Below are 17,207 nucleotides of genomic sequence, written 5' to 3'. Positions count from 1 at the left end.
CGTGAGTAGTTTTTTCCTCATAACTTTAAAAGTATCATGATTAGGATAATGAAAGTATAGTATATTATAAATATTATATTAACACACATCTACATAGATTTTTATGTAAATTGAATTACAAATAAACTGTTTATGTGTCTACTTTAATGGTCAGTTGTGTAGCCTTTCAGGTGAATTACTTGGCACAATCTCTCCTCATAGCCCTCCATGATAGTTTGATAGTACTCAACTGGTATTTTCTTCCATTCTTCTTTACAGAAGGCTTCCAATTCTTGCAAGTTTTTCAGATGATGGTGATGAACTCTGGTCTTCAACTCATGCTAAATGTTTTCAATTGGGTTGAGATCAGGTGACTGCGATGACCACTCCAGAATGCTATATGGTTCCTCTGCAACCAGGATTGCACATATATTTCGATGTGTGCTTAGGGTCATTGTCGTGCTGGAAGATATATTATTAGAGTAAATTATTCACAAGAGTACTTCAAAATAGGCCAGGTGGTTAAGACACTAGACTCGTAATCCAAGGGTCACAGGTTCGAATCCCCATCACACCAAACATGTTCACCCTTTCTGCCATGAGGGTATTATAATGTGATGGTCAATCCCACTGTTTGTTGGTAAAAGAGTAGCCCAAGAGTTGGTAGTGGGTGGTGATGACCCCTCAAGTCTTACACTGCTAAATTAGGGATGGCTAGCATAAAACAAAAGAACTTCAGAAAAGTTTGAAAATAATTTTTTACAAACACAAGCCAAGAGATCAAGCAGACCTTAGTAAAAGATTCTCAACAACAGATTATTTACATGTACCTGATGAAATAATAGTAAAATCAAATGAATACAACTTACCTTTTTTGTGTAGGATTTGTATAGCATGGAAAAGTATTTGACACTGTAGAACAGCACAATATTAAATGGTTTAACCACAATAGGAGTCAATTTAACATACATCAAAATCTTAAGAAATATATATAAAGATGCAACAGCAAAAATACATCTTCATGAAGAGATATCAGTGGTACAGATAGTGAGGGATGAGACAGGTTGTCTGTCTATAATATATTATTAAAAATGTGCTTGTAAAGCTAATACTAGAACATTACTTACATGTTATTTGTGATGCATGCTGCCTAATTTCACCTGCAATTAAATGTCCATAGTTTACGCCAAGTATGAAATGTATTATTTACAACATGTTAGCTGTATCTTTTATGTTACTTTATTTAGATACAGTAACAGAAACGTAGCTTAATAGTGTGACAGCTTTCTCAAAATGAAAGTGTTAGCTTGTTTTTCCGAATCAACAAATCAACCATGTAACTGTAATAAAGAAATGTGATACATGAATGAGGAGACTTCAGTATGGTCACTGTTTTAATTCATTCTTTTTATTAATCTCTATTTGGTGGCATTTTAATTGATCATAGTGTTAAGTAAATAGGCAAACTTATAAAGAATGTTTAGATACTGGCTCAGAATTGTCTTTTAATTAGTACTAATTTGATGTTTAGTGCTATCAAAATCTGCAAAGATTTGAAACTACAATCAGTATGGATAAAGAATTTCCTTAATTTTACATATTTTGTAAACAAATTTCCCTTGCTTTCCAGTGTTATTTTTCATAAATCAATTAAAGCTTTCCAGTTATTTTACAGTGATGTTGTTTCTTTGGGGGCTGTAATTATGCAGAGGTTTTGTGTTTTCATGTAGATAGCAGATTTTGGAGTTTGTAACCAGTTTGAAGGGGTAGATGCTTTCCTCTCTGGAACTGCTGGAACACCAGCTTTTGTTGCACCAGAGGCTCTTCGTGGTAAGCGTGAATCTTTTTTCTTGTTTTGATCAAATTGTATAGGTTTCTATACTCTTGTAAGTGTACTCTTTGATATCAGTTATAACTGGATTGTTTAATATCAGAGCAAATACATTTGTCCAAGGCTGGGTTTTCCAAAACTTTTTGAGTTGTTGGCCCCTTGACAAACTTATAAAGTTGTCATTTACCCCCAAATTCTTAGAATATAAATTGTAAATTAAACTTTATATTCTAGAAACTTCAGTATAAAATGATATTTTATTAATCACAGTACAACCATTAGGAAGTATAATATGTAAAAATAATAATGTTTTAATTTTCTCTAATGAGATGAATGAGTCTGGTGGGCATTAATAAGCATATGAATATTTAGCTGTGAGTTTGAGTCTCAAATCCCCATCTTCTTTGACATTGAGACTGTTTCTATGTTTGCTCATAAGATTACTTGTATGGTTCAGTCTAGCTTTGATGAGGTAAGAACTTGGTAATGCCATAATTAATGGTTCAGTAGCTGTACAAAGGTGTGGCTAATTGACAGCAATTTTCTCACTACACTCCAGTAACTGCTTATAATCTTAACTTTAGAAAGTGTTTTTGCCTCAAGATCCATACTCATTTCAATGAGTTCCTTTTGTAAGTTAGACATATTTGTATTTTCTGTTTCAACTTCTTTGGAAAAATTACCAATAAGGAATCCGTATATTTTCAAGATAACCAAAGCAATCCTTAAACTCTTTTTGAAGCTTTGAAGTCACCATTTTTATGAACTTTCTCACCCAGCCATCTCTTCAGTATGGTGCTGCACTGAATTGTTACTCAGTGGAATGCTCCTTAAAATGGGTTCTGCATCCATTTTATAACCATTTGTACAACTCTCTCATCAATCATATGTGACTTTTTTTTTTTTTCAGTAATGATGAAGATATTGTAAGATGACCACAGCTTTCATTCATTGTCAGTAGCAACTTGTAACTTGATAGAAGACACAAAAATTGGACACTTCATGAATCTCTACCTCAGCTTCTTAAAAAATTCCAAATAATTGTTTTTCTTCATACTGTGCATTCTCTCAAGGTAGTTTTTCAGCTTAGATGATTTAATTGCTTCATTCTGCAATATATTTTCACATAACAGACACATCGGCATATGTTTCATAGGTAGGCAAAGTTTTAAATGTCATTTTCAAGTATTCTTGTGAGTAGGATTCTTAGGATCAGACCACAACATAATGCAAGAAGATTACTATAAAATGTTCAGTTTATTCCTTTAATGTCCTCGTGGCTCACAAACAATTTGCTTTTTATTAATACAACAATCTCTAGTGCATATAATTACAGAAATAAATTTGTTGTCCTTAAGCCACTTGATTCCTATTCACTCGATAAATAATCAGTCTTAACTGAATCTGAAGTCTTAAATATATACATATGTATATCAATAAACAATGCTGCTTTAGAGTGACTATTAAAAATTTATTGAACTATTTATTTATAAATTTATTTTTTAACAGTTATAATACAACTATATGTTTGAAGAAGTATAAAAAACAAGTGATTAAATTAAACCTTCTTGTTAAAATATGTATTTTTATTACTGTGTTAATTTGTATACTGTGGAAGATTTGAGAAAAAGAAGGAACATCATTCATTTCTTGCTACCTGTACTCTTGCTACTAGGTATTGGGTGGTTAATTGCTTAGACCAACTTTACACTTCTAGGCATTTTCGACCCTAGGTCTTAATTTACTATCTGTACAGTTTCCTCAATCCCAGAGGGTTCACATTAGCTATTTTTGAAAACCCTGGTCTGAGTCTCTCTCCTCTTTTACTGAATTATCAGAAATTTGACATTGGTGCTTTGTATGGAAAAATGTTTAAAATGTACAAGTTAAAGTCATTTAACTGTTATAATTTTAGAGAAAAAATTTATAAAATTCAATTTAAAATGATATTTTTATAATTAATCATTATTTAATATTTATGGTTGTAACAAATATTTTTGTAGAAGTATAACAAAGTGGTAATGGTGTTTAGATCCTGATCAGTTTTCACGTATAACTACTTTTAATTCAAAACAATCTCAAGTTTAAAAACCAAGGATCGTATTACAGGATTAAAACTTGATTAGATTAATAAATTTCACTGAATTAATTCCAAAGTAATAAGATGTAATAAGTTACTTCAGTGAAATATGCAAAACATTTTAAAGGTCTGCATTGTATCTGTTGCTTATCACAACATTTATATCTAGTACTTTTATATGTATATTTTTGTGTCATATTAAACAATTATCTAATTGAAATAAAACAACAGTTTAAGTGAGCACCTTTCATACTATAAAGTTTTACAGTTACATTCTTCAGTGTATTATGTTCTTTAGCTCACATTTTCAGCATACCAACTGTATGTTCTTTAGTTTACATATTCTGTTTGTTAACTGTATATTTTTTAGTTCATAATCTACCTTCACTTACTTCCTATGTTTTATTTCATGGACTACCCCTGTTTATTGTATATTCTTTAGTTTGTAACCTTTCTAATTCAGTGCAATGTATCTAATTTCAAAAAATGTCAAGTTACTAGCATATCTCATATACCAAAAGTTAATTATGTAATTTTGCCAATTTTGTCTCTGCAGGTAATAAAGGTAGATACAGTGGAAAGGTAAGCTGAACCATCATGGATGCATAAATTACATAAAATCATTTTGAATTGTTACATAATACAGAGTTATGTAGGAAAAGAATGACAAAAATTGAAATGTTTTTATGCATTCCTTTTTCAAACAGCTTTTATATTGATTTTTTTTTAATCAATACTTGACATAAATAAACATACTTCATCACTGAGTTAGATCTTGCATTTTTAAGCTAAAAGTTTTAATCCATTTTGAATTGATTTTGGAACTGATGTCTTTATAATTAAAGTTCACGTCTGAACTTATTTGGTTGACCTGTGGTTCATTCTGTTAATCAGCAAACTCTGTAGCATGAACACTATGCTCATCATTGATCTCACTTAGGATTTTTAAAGGAATAAATATTTCACACTCCTTTATGGCATATTCCTTAACGCTTTATGCTGGTTGATGGACCACCATATTTGAACGTTTGCTCATGTATGTTTAAAACCATCAAATTGTTGGTTCAGTTGAGGGAAAAATTAAACTTTAACAATTAGTTTCAAACTCTTGGCCACTAGTGGATCTTCTTAACTTGACAAGAAAGAGTATTAAACTTTCAGTACAATTCAAGTTTTTTTGCAGCATATGGGCCATTAAAAATTCTACTTGTTAATTGCAGTAAAGTTTATTTGATTAGCAAGAACCAGTTGTTGTGAAAGGTCTAAACTGTTTAGCCAAGTAAAGAAATTTATTATCAAGTTTGTAACTAAAAGCTCATTCTTTTAACTGCCACATTTTAACTTAGAGAATTTTTTAAGAAAGAATATGAATGTTAAATGTAAGATATATTTGTTTATCAGTATACAAGACTGTAAGAGAATCTGTTGGTAAATATGTTGGCAATTTTTTTTCTTCATGTGGTAAAGTACATTTTATGATAATTGTAGACTGTATTGTAATTTAGTTTTACTTGAGAGTATGAATTATAGAAACTGATGACTTTTCCACATGTATATGTATTGATTGCTTCTTTATGTTATAAAGAACAGCATCTTGTGTGTTTGTTATGTCTAAATACATATACACACACGTAGATCTATAAATCTTAAGTCATGAAATAGTGGGATATTATTTGATAGTATATTTAATGAATGACAGTGTGTGTTAAATCCATAAATCAAGAAGTCACAGGATAATACTTAACACTTTATTCTATTTCTGACAGAATAAATGGCACCATTGTTTAATTTGTAAATAAATCATAAAATAAATTTTATTTAAAAGTGCATGATGTTTTGTAGTTAACTAACAATTATGTTGGTGCTAGATATCTTGGTATAATGTAGGTGGTATATTATAAGATATCGATCTTTGATTTTACCCATAAGTTCATAGAATTTGATAAATAACACAAGTAACATGATACTACCTGACTTATTTTTCTGTTGTAACCAGCAAGTGAACGAAGATCTAAAACTATTTCTTTAAGCATGTATCAATCTTAATTTATTTTTTTATTTTAGGCAGTTGACATTTGGGCAATGGGCATCACCCTGTATAGCTTTGTCTTTGGGAATGTTCCATTTCATGATAAAAATATTCTAGTGTTGTACAACAAAATTAGAAACCAGCCACTAACCTTTCCTGCCAAGTGAGTATTTTGTGTATAAAGCAGTAATATTGTTTTGACATTTTCTTTTGTTAAGTTAGTCCTTTCAAATTATTTGGTGAAAATAATTTAGTCTAGTCCATGCATGCATAACAAATTAGTTTCTATAAGCTTGTACTTGTAGGCCTAAGTTTTCAAATAATATTCAATCAGAAATACCTGGATTGATAATTTTGGTACTTGGAGTAGACTAAAAAAAATAAACTACTTGCACAGTTTCATGGCTAATTGATTGAAAAACTGAATATATCTGATCTGAATGCTTCTTTGAACTAAACTGACCGACTCAATACTCGTTTAGAATTATTTAATGCAAAACATTGACTTGTTGCAAGTTCAAATAAAACACACAGTGACTTAATGTGTCACTCATTTTCCTATTTATAATCTGTTCTTTTCTTTTAATACTCTTTGAATTTACTATATTTTAATGATGTCAAACTTAGAGCATTTTAAGCCAACTCCCCACAGACTTGTTTGATCTTAATTTCATGTGCCCTCTAGCTAACATCTAAATTACATATTGAAAATATTAATTATAACAATATAGAATCCAACCATTCACTTCTTCCTGTGATGTGTATCACATACAGAATCAACTTGTACACAACTCTTACCCTACTTGATTATCACATATAAATAAAATAGTACTAATCCAACCATTTTTTTCAAAAAGTGTCACATCTAAAACCAACTAGTGTCTAACAACTCTCATTAATTCCGTTTCCATTTTCTGTGGTAGGTAGTTTGGTTTGAATTCCTCAGCTCCAATTTGTATTGAGGTTCAGAAATAGTCAGGGATGTGTAGTAAATTTAATTGCCCTTCATTCTTCTCATACACAGATTTAACTTGCCAATTGAATGAGATTAAAAGGTCTGAAGTGGCCATATGCTTCATTTAAAATTTCTTTGCACATCAGTATCGCTTTTATTCTTTTAATAAATAAAAGGTTAGGTTTTAGCTTGTGTGAAAATAACTTTTATTCAAAACTTTCATTTAGTATATTTGGGTATTAATAATTTTCATGAATTATGATCACTTTGAATAATCTTGAACATGATCATGCTACTGAATACATAACTTAAGAAAGTATTTTAAAACTGCTAAACAATGATGAATAATTTTGCTTTAGAATATTGACTGTATACATACATCAACATATTACAAAAGAAGAATCAACTAGAGCAGATGACTATTTTAAACTTAGAAACAATTTATTTTTAAGGTTGAGTGGAAAGTGATAAGTGTTTTGAATTATTAGATATGCTTTAAAATTGAAGGAGGATTAAAGATATTGTAACACATGTGTTATTTTCAGCCCAAACATCAGTGATGAACTAAAAGATCTGCTGAAAAGGATGCTACATAAAGATCCAGTTGAAAGAATAACATTACCTGTCATTAAGGTAAAAATATCTCCTAAAGATCTGAAATCTAAACTAGTGGAATTATAGTCTAGGTTCTGAAAAAAATACTGTTAAATTGATCAGTAGTAAGACAAGTGTCATAGAATTAAGAACAAATCGAATTAGGGGTAGTATAGTGTTAACTTACTTCTGTGGAATAAAACAGAACTTGAGTCTTCAATCAACTGTTTCTATCGTTGCTGAGAAAAAAAAAAGGCTTAAATTGGGCAAGTTGCAGATATTACTCAAAATTAAAAGAAAGAAAAGTAGAATAGTGCTAACTTAATTTCAGCAATACAAAACTATTATATTTTTGGAGTACTGAAATATTGCTAACTTAACCTTAACCTGCTATTATTCTTTAAAACTACGCTTGCAAAGCTACATAATATTCATAAAACCCAAAAGATTTTAAACTTTACAAGATCACTTCAGAGCGTATGTTTCAAATGACCAATACCTTTCTTAGTCTTCAACCAATGTATACCAACAAGTAAAAACAAAACATATATATTGCAAACTGTGGTGTCTGTTTGAGTGTTTCTTTGTTTCCTGTTTACAGCAGTTGCTTCCAGTGCTATATTTGAAAAGCTGTGTGGCCAGACAAAGCTCAACATATACTTTTGAAATGACAGGAGAATAGGAATTAATTATGTTAATGACAAATTTTATTTCACAACCAGGATATTCTACACTAAATTGTTAGGAATTAATTGCATTATAACTCACATTTCAAAATGTGATTTAACTTGTAGAATAAAAATGTATATTTACTATGTGTTATCATTGGGTGGCTTTTAGTATGACTAAAATGTTCAACAATTACTTTTTGCTGTGGGCAGTATAAGTAACTCAGAGGGTTAATCGTTTTGAAGTCTGTGAAATAATTTAAATTCATTGATGAACTTAAACTTTTTTGTCACTGAGGATGCACACTTTTGCTTATGTGTATGTGCATATATACATGTATATTTACTGTATATATAAATTTAAATGCTTGTGTGTATATATATAAAAACACACACACACAAGAATTCAGGTTTAAATCATAATGCTCATATCATCACAAAATTAGTCTACAAAAGAGATTGCAAAATTGGCTGTTGTAAAATATATATTTTTCTCACAAAGTTACAAAACTACTAAGTTTGAGGTGGTAATTTATTGAAAGCCAAAATTAAAAACTTGCTGAAGTGAGTAAACAGTTAAAAACTTATTCAATGGCTCCCATTCTCTTGTACTTGACTCTTAGCTGTATAACAGATGCTAACCCAAAATACATAAAACTGCAAGAAATCATTGCAAAACATATCCTTTAATGCTTCAATTAAACAGTACTTTTCTCGTATTTGAGTCCCTTGCTTTAAGGTGCTGCCAAACAATATTATATTAGCTGTAGTATCACAAAAATATGATTTTCCTAAGTTTTCACTTCTTTTGGTGATAGCTGCACATTGGAGAAATTTTTTTGACCAACAAAAGTAATTTGGGTGTTAGCTCACTTTGAGTATTAATTAGTCTCTTGCTAATTAATGTTGCATTACAGTTATATTATAGATCCTGCACAATCTCAATTTTCACCCCATAAAAGACATCTAAGTTTTTGGTTTATTTTTGCTGAACCACATGCACATTTTAAATTATGTACAACATATTAAGAGAGTATAAAAGGATGAATGTCACTTTTATTATGCTATTATTATGCTAATTTAGGAAAGTAATGAGTTAGTTTTGCTTTATATACATGCTTATATCACTGTTTGTTACTCTTATAGGTTCATCAGTGGGTGACAAAGTTTGGTACATTTCCACTTCTGTCGGAGGAAGAAAACTGTGTGCTCATTGAAATTACACAAGAAGATATTGATCACTGTATTCGATCAATTCCCAAACTGGATACTCTAGTAAGTTACTTTTTTGAACATATACGTGCTTGGAAAGTTCAATGATTCTGAATTTTTAGAGTTATGTAGTGTACCCAGTGACTTTACCTAGTGTTTACAGTTTTTATATTATATGCTATAATGTGATTAATTTTTTGGCTTGTTTAACTGTTTATTGTTACCTTCTGAAAGATACTGTTGTGGATTGTTCCCTTTGTTGTATACTGTTACCCTGATGCAAACACTCTCATGGGTTGTTTCTTTGACTTTGTCTGCTGTTTACTATCATCCTGATACAATTACTCTTATGGATTGATTCTTTGACTTTGTCTGCTGCTTACTGTTGCCCTGATACAAATACTTTCATAGGTTGTTTTTTTGACTTTACATGCTGTTTAATGTTAACTTGATACAAATACTCTCATGGATTGTTTATTTAAGTCTGCTGTTTACAGTTTCTAAGGTAGGTTTTGTAATATGATACATTCCATATCTTCCCCTGTTGTTCACTTAACACAGGTACTATCATGGATTGTTTCTTTAACTTTATTTACTGTTTATTGAGGCCCTGAGACAGACATTTGTGTGGAGTAGTTTGTTTTTTTACTTTAACTGCTATTTGTTGCCATGTTGAGACAGATGCTGTTGTGGGCTTTTTCTTTGTCTTTACCAACTGTTTATTTTCACCTTCACACAGATATTGCTACAGATTGTGTTTTTTTTTGGCTTTGCATAGTGTTTACTATCACCATGGAGCAGATATTGTTTCGGGTTGTTCTTTTGATTTTATGTATTTTTATTGCTATGCAAGACAGATACTCTTCTGGGTTGTTTCTTTGACTTTATCTGGTGTTTAATGTTATCCTAACATAGATACTGTCATAGATTGTTTCTTTGACTTTACATATTGTTTACTGTTTACTAACATTCTAATACTGATACTGTTCTAGCTTGTTTCTTTGACTTTATCTATTGCTTAAAATCACCCAGATACAGATACTCTCATGGGCAGTTTATTTGACATTCCACTATTTACAATTATCCTGATTAAGAGATTATGATAGATTAACTATATATTCTTAGATTTTATGAATTATTAACATTTTTTATAAACTAGATGTTTGAAACTGACCACTTGTGGTCACCTTACAGGGGTGTTTCCAGCTTTTCTACATCTGTTTTCAGTCATAGGAGTTTTTGTTCCTGGCAGTGTCCAGAGGGGCAAAACTCTTCAATAGCTATATTATTTTAAGTTTATTAAACAGTACAAAAATTGCAAAATGAACACTTGAAAGGTACTTTATACAACTGTTAAAAATATTACTTATGCAAAGTAAGGGTGGGGATGTATACTTCAGACTTCACAATCTTTATCCAATAGTAGAAGAGAAACAGACCATACTAGATATGTATATCTCTTTTATATTTTGAGTTAAACACACCCACTTGGACACAATAATATACATATTTATTACATTTTTGTTGAAATACGAAATAAATTTCTCATACGTAAATATTATAGTTTCCATTCTTGCTTTAGAAATAGTCTGATTTTTGGCATGTCTTGATGAAAATTAAATGGATAAAAACTGTTGCCTGTTATCTAAATGATTCATGAAAATTATATCACACTGTAAAACTCCTACATTATAGAGAGAACAGTGACTATGTATTATGCTGTATTGAGAAGATGTGTTATATGCTCTGTATAAGTCAAAGTATCTTGTTAAGAATGTATCAAAATTTGTTATGTAACAGTGCTTAAATGAGACAAAATGTCACTCCTTAATCTGCTTCTAACATTTGCTAGTTTATAAATGATACATACATTTGCATAATAACGTATTACCAGTTTATGTGTGTAGGCATTCTACAGCTGTTCATCAGATGCTCTTTTTAAACCAGCTAGTGTGTATGTACATAAACAAAGTTTTGACAAATTGAATGATTTAAGTGCCAGTTGATTAAATGGTAAGGTGTAGCTTGTGGAAAAAAAAAGGGGGTGGACCAGGGTGTACAAATTGTCTTTTGGAACACCCTTGTCCTCTGTACTGTGAAAAGCTATATTCTTGGGTTTTGTTTGTTGTTTATCACCATTCAAACACTGAAACAGTTTATATTTCTGGGGTTTTATCTGAGCTTTAAAGTTGTACTCATTCTGCCTCTATAGTTGTTTTTTTTTTATTTCTCCTGACTCATCCTTTTGTAAATACTGTGTTAGTGTGCATTCTTGGCCTTTATGAGCTTATTAAGGTCACTCTAAGATGGGTACTCTGGTAAATTATGCCCTTGGGTTTTTATCTACTGTTTACTGTCACTCTAAGGTGGGTACTATGGTAGGTTACATTCTTTGGTTTTATTTACTGTTAACATATTCACTGGTAAACCCCTAGTTAGAGAACTCAGTGCATCATCAGTCTCCCATTTGAAATATAGTCCACTAAGGTTTTCATATTCTGTACTTTATGACTCTCACTGACATAAAATTTTTAATTGTGCACTGTCTCCACGTTAATTCTTTGTCACCTTATCGCTTCTTAAAACAAGAATATAAAATCCTAGAGATGCCATTGAGTGGGTACTGTTGTAGGTGACATTTTTAGGTTTATGTGACATTCATGACCCATAATTTAGATATTATATAAAGTTATATTATTGGATTTTATCTGCAGTTTTATGTGCAATCTAGGTATTGTAAGAGGTTATATATGTGGGTTTTATCAACTGTTTACAGTCTGCAATTTGAATATTGTAATACATTATATATTTGAATTTTATCCACTCTTTACATATGCTATAACCTAGTAACTGTGTGGGCTGTAATTTGGGACTGTATCTGGTGTTTACTGTATCTGCAATCTGGATATCATAGTAGGTTATATTTTTTAGTGTTACTAACTGCTTACAATCACCCTCAGCTAAATACTGTGTTTTTTAAATAAGGTTAAGGAAATCTTCAGTTAACAAAAGAATAATGTTACCTATGATATTTTAGTAAAATATAAAGAACTGGTGTTCTATTGTGAGCATATTTTGAATTTAAGATTAACAACTTATTAGAGAACTACTGTTTTTAATTTTGTTAAATTTGTTTTTATTCTTGTTCATACTTTCAAGGATATGTTTTTTATTTTGATTAAGCTTATCAAAATTAGTTCTGTTTTAACTTTTCATTAAGTTAAAGGTTGCTTGGTGATATTAAAATTTTTTATAATATTTAGTATTTCCTTCTTAAGTAATATGATGTTCTTTTATATTTCAGATTTATAGTGTAAAGCTTTCACAGTACGGAAAGGTATAGGACAAAATTGTAAATTTCCAAAACAATGTAGTGTTTTTTATAAGTATTTATGAGAAGTTGTTTTACATGCTGTAATATTACATGTTATTAGACATTAATAGTTTTATCACTTCTCTTGTAGATTCTGGTTAAGAGTATGTTGAAGAAACACTCCTTTGGAAATCCATTCAAAGACAATCCGTACCTGTATCGGGACCAGTTTCTTAGAACTGGACGTTCTAACTCTGCACCATCCTCATATGAGCTTTATATGGATAGGTAAATAAAACTACATACAGTTTTAAGCTCTTCTCATATGTAGTGAGGACTTGTGAACTTGTGTTAAAAATGGATTATTTATTAAAAACTGTTGTTTTATCACTCTGAAGAGAAAAAAAGACAAGTTGTTAAAAACAATCTATAAACATTTCCCTTACAGTATATTACTATAAGAGGGATTTTTCTCTTCTATACTATTACTTTTTGCTCTATCCAGCTTCCAGCTTTGCTAGAGTTAGAAAGATACCTGAAATATGACTACTATCTGTTGTGTTTTTAATAAATTTTTGTTTATGTCTGCAGAAAACTTTCTTTAGAGTGTACACTTCCAGCTCTTCAAGAGATTAGTCCAGGGAGACCTAGTGACAAAACTGTTGAAAGTTCTGTTCATGAAAGAAGACCTGGTGACAGAGTATCAAATAACACATCAATATTTCATCAAGAAACTAACCACAGTAATTTGGTTAATAAAGATGCATGCAACTCCTTTCAGGAAAGTACTTTTCTCAATGAAACTGTAACAGATGAACTTGGAATAATTAAAGATTCTGGATTCTATTGACAACATTCTTTCACCTTGCAGACCAGTCATCAGTGCAAGGGCTGTCCTCCCCTCTTCTTCAAGATATAAATTTATAGAAGTTTGTTCAAAGAATAAAAATGCCAGATTCAAAAGAAACACAAAAAGAAAAAAAAGCAAGTGAAATTTGATAGTAGAGATGAAGAAAAGTAGGTGTGTGATGGAAAGTTTGTGCCTAAATCACCCATTCTGCCTTTCCTATTATGCATGTCAGGATTGCTACAGATTAGTTAAGTTTGTAGTTTGCAAGGCTGAACAAAGATAAAGCAAACTTTGCATGATATTCATCCATTCTGCCTTTCCTAATGTGCATGTCAGGATTGCTACAGATTACTCATTTTTGTAGGTTGTAAGACCAAACAAAAAAAAAGCAAACTTTGTATGATATGTGCACACTTCAACTAATATGTTAAGGAATTTATATTTTGGTTTTAAGAAATCATTTTCTATACTTGCACCTCTGATGTAATTATAATTATTAAGAAGTGACGAAGAGCTTAATACTGTAACTTAGAGAAATGACGATTTTGGGTAAATTACCAAAGATCATTTAACTAATATTATGTGTTGAAGTACATCTTTGTGAACTTGCAAAATTGTAGATCACGATACTTTCACTTTTGGAAGATCAAACATGATTTCTTAAGAAACTTGCCACTTGTGAACTCTTGTAACCAATTACGTTTTAGTGCCTCAGATACATGAGATCTAATTTGAAAGCATTTAGGTGGTTTACACACAAGTATAAGTAATAGATACCTCTGTTAAATAATCTTGTATTACTATTAATGCTAAAATAAAGAAAGCTCTAATCTAATCCTGAAGATACCTACATGTATATAAACACACAAAAGGAGAGTTAGATGTTCATGTTGTAGTGAGACAGATATTCACAGTGTCAGTAAGGTGCACTCTGTAGTGGGATAGTTATATGTTTACATTATTACAGGACAGAGGCTTACATTGTAACAGAACTGGTATTTACAATGTACAGGGACAGTTGGGTGTTTCAGATATTGTGGAATAGAGGCATGGTGTATATTTAAATGTGCACAATGTTGTGAGATAATGGCATGCATGCAGTGGAGTGAGACTGTGACATGCTTATGGTGTAGTGAAAAATTGATGTGCTAACAAATAATGAGACTGTGAGGTGTTCATGAGGTATTGGGAGATTTAATTGTTTATACTATAAAGGCACACCAGTTCCCAGTGTATGGATCACATATTTATAATATATAAGGACTATAGCAGAACAGGGGTTCACAGTGTGGCAGATTAGTTTCACATTTACAGTATAGTGGAAAATGTGTTGACTACATAATGAAATAGGCAAATGTTTGCTCTTTAGTAAGACATATTTACAATATAGTGAGACAGATGTTCATGATGTAGGAGACAATTATTACAGTATAGTGAAGATCTTGAACTGTTAACAATTGTTTATTAAACAGTTTCACAACTTTTGAAAGAACACAGTAAAATCAACATTTTTAATTTGTTTCCTTTAGATCTTCAACTTGTGAAATAAAAATTATCATTATAGTAGAAAAATGTTATTAGATTAAACCTGACATAAAGAAAGATTGACATAAAATCATAATTATACATAAATGTGTGTTCATCTTCTTAAAAACAAATCAGCCTTATATTTCAAAAATATTACTGATTATTTGACATTATCACAAATGTAAAATCACAATAATCTGTGATCTGGGCATTGATGAAGAATCAACATGATACTGGAAAAGGGTCTTCTGCTAGAACACTGTTTTGAAAATCATTAATTTTTATTCGATTAAAACCATTGTGTATAGTCACATGATTTTTCTGATAAGCTTATGAAAGTTAAAGTATTAGGATTATTAGCTAAGTTTTTATTTGATTTTTATAAGGTTACTTTTGATATATATAGTTTTTGTACTGCTGTAATACCATAATATACATGTCTAAGTACTAGAAAGAAGTTTAGTTGAATTTCTTTTCCTTTTCTTTTTTTAAAAAAATATTAGCTTTAAATATATGGGTGATAATGAATAACAATGCATTTTACAGTGCTTCATGTTGTCCAACTTGACCATGGCTAAGATACTTAGGAATTGAAATATGTAAATGATAAAATTGCTCTTGCTGAGGCTCTTGTTCTCTCTACAAACTATTCAAGTTCATGCACACAATCTATTAAAATGAAGTTTTCACTCATGATGGAAAACATACTGTTTGTGTCTTCAGGAAACAGCTTTCATGCCAAACTAACAAATGTAGCCTCCGAAATGTGGATATAAATTAATTGTTTTGCAAATGCACGTTGATATTTTTACTTGCATGATTTTAATACATGAATAGGCACTAAACTTTTTTAGTAAGAAGTAGGTAAAGATTTTCTTAAATTTGGCAATGCTAATTGCATCATTTTCTCTATAGCAACTTTTCTTCTAATATATCAATGTTATAATAAAGCCTTACTTATACAAATCAATGCTCCGAGAGATTTTATCTGTCATGTGAAACAATAATGTAAGAGAGTATAGTTGTCATGTGGAAAAATAATGCAAGAGGGAGTTCAGTTGTTATGTGAAAGAGTGTAAAAGATTTTAGTTGCCTTATGAAATAATAATAACATAAAAGAAACGCTAGTCATAAGAAGCAGTACTGTAAAGGAATATGAAACAATACTGTTAAGGGAGTTTAGTTATTGTCTTTATTGTAGGATGTGAAGTTTGCAACTTAAGCAATACATTATTAAATATTAACATTTGTTGAAATTTGACTGGAAAAACATTTATCAGTGTTTTCTTCATGGATTTGTATTATTTCCTCTTATAAAGCTTTTATAGCACATCATTGTCTTTGTGCAAGTGAACTTTTTTGCATCTCTTTATATATTCAGAATTAAAATAAAGTTTTGAAATACTGATGTGTTTTGAAAGATGGCAGTAGCAGTCATAAGGTTGGTGGGTGTTTTGTTAACCTTGAGGTGAGATGTCAAACAAATTAGCATTCATAAAGTTCTTCTAACAGGGTAATTCATAGTTTTTTTGTTTTTTTTTTTATTATTACCATTATTTTAAAAGCATGCAAGAACAAATCTACAGGATAGATGAATATAACTGCACTTCTATAATAGTATAAAGAAAGTTTATTTACATAAAAAAATCCATCTGAAGGTCAGAAGATCATAGCCATAATTATATAAAGCAAAGGCGTGCAGTCCTTGGAAGTAAGGGAAGCAGTGCTTCCCAAATACTTGTTTACAAAAATTAAGTATCAACTGAATATGACGTTATGAACTTGCATATGGAAGCTGTACAGTATATAATCACTAATCAGTGTGTAGGGAGGCTTGGTATGGGCAAGTGGTTTAGGCACTTGACTCCTAATCCGAGAGTCGTGGGTTCTCTCAATCCTACCGTGAGGGCATTATAATGTGATGGTCAATCGCCAAACATGGCGGTTGCACTTTTCTGAGTACTCGTGTACTTTGCGCGAAATTCAGAAGCTGGTGTTCCTCAGGGAGGGGTGGTTAGCCCTATACTTTTCATCATGCATGTAAACAGTATGCCGTTGAAAAATCCTACTCATGGATTCTCTTCGCAGTTCGCTGGTGATATGGCAGTCTGGAAAAGTGCCACAACACCAACAAAAGCAACCACAAACATACAACCGCAACTAAACAGA

The 17,207-nt window shown here is 30.8% G+C and overlaps 1 protein-coding gene across 5 annotated transcripts in view; it reads left to right on the top strand.

Moving 5' to 3' along the window:
- LOC143239703 (calcium/calmodulin-dependent protein kinase kinase 1) overlaps nt 1-16,446 on the top strand; it is a 116,386-nt gene extending 99,940 nt beyond the window's left edge. For 4 of the 5 annotated variants that reach the window (XM_076481094.1, XM_076481093.1, XM_076481095.1 and 1 more), the window contains 7 exons: nt 1,710-1,809; nt 4,447-4,472; nt 5,955-6,082; nt 7,420-7,507; nt 9,283-9,411; nt 12,813-12,949; nt 13,253-16,446. In XM_076481094.1, the coding sequence (XP_076337209.1) occupies nt 1,710-1,809; nt 4,447-4,472; nt 5,955-6,082; nt 7,420-7,507; nt 9,283-9,411; nt 12,813-12,949; nt 13,253-13,511 (867 nt within the window). In that variant the 3' untranslated portion in view covers nt 13,512-16,446. Of the gene's footprint in view, nt 1-1,709; nt 1,810-4,446; nt 4,473-5,954; nt 6,083-7,419; nt 7,508-9,282; nt 9,412-12,195; nt 12,262-12,812; nt 12,950-13,252 lie in introns of those variants that run through there. The other variant, XR_013021319.1, reaches the window with a different exon arrangement.
- Nucleotides 16,447-17,207: the final 761 nt, after the last annotated feature.

The sequence above is a fragment of the Tachypleus tridentatus genome, chromosome 13 (genome assembly GCF_004210375.1).
Source record: "Tachypleus tridentatus isolate NWPU-2018 chromosome 13, ASM421037v1, whole genome shotgun sequence".
In the NCBI taxonomy this organism is placed as follows: domain Eukaryota; kingdom Metazoa; phylum Arthropoda; class Merostomata; order Xiphosura; family Limulidae; genus Tachypleus; species Tachypleus tridentatus.
Note: the sequence above shows the minus strand (reverse complement) of the source record. Positions and strands in the feature narration are given on the sequence as shown.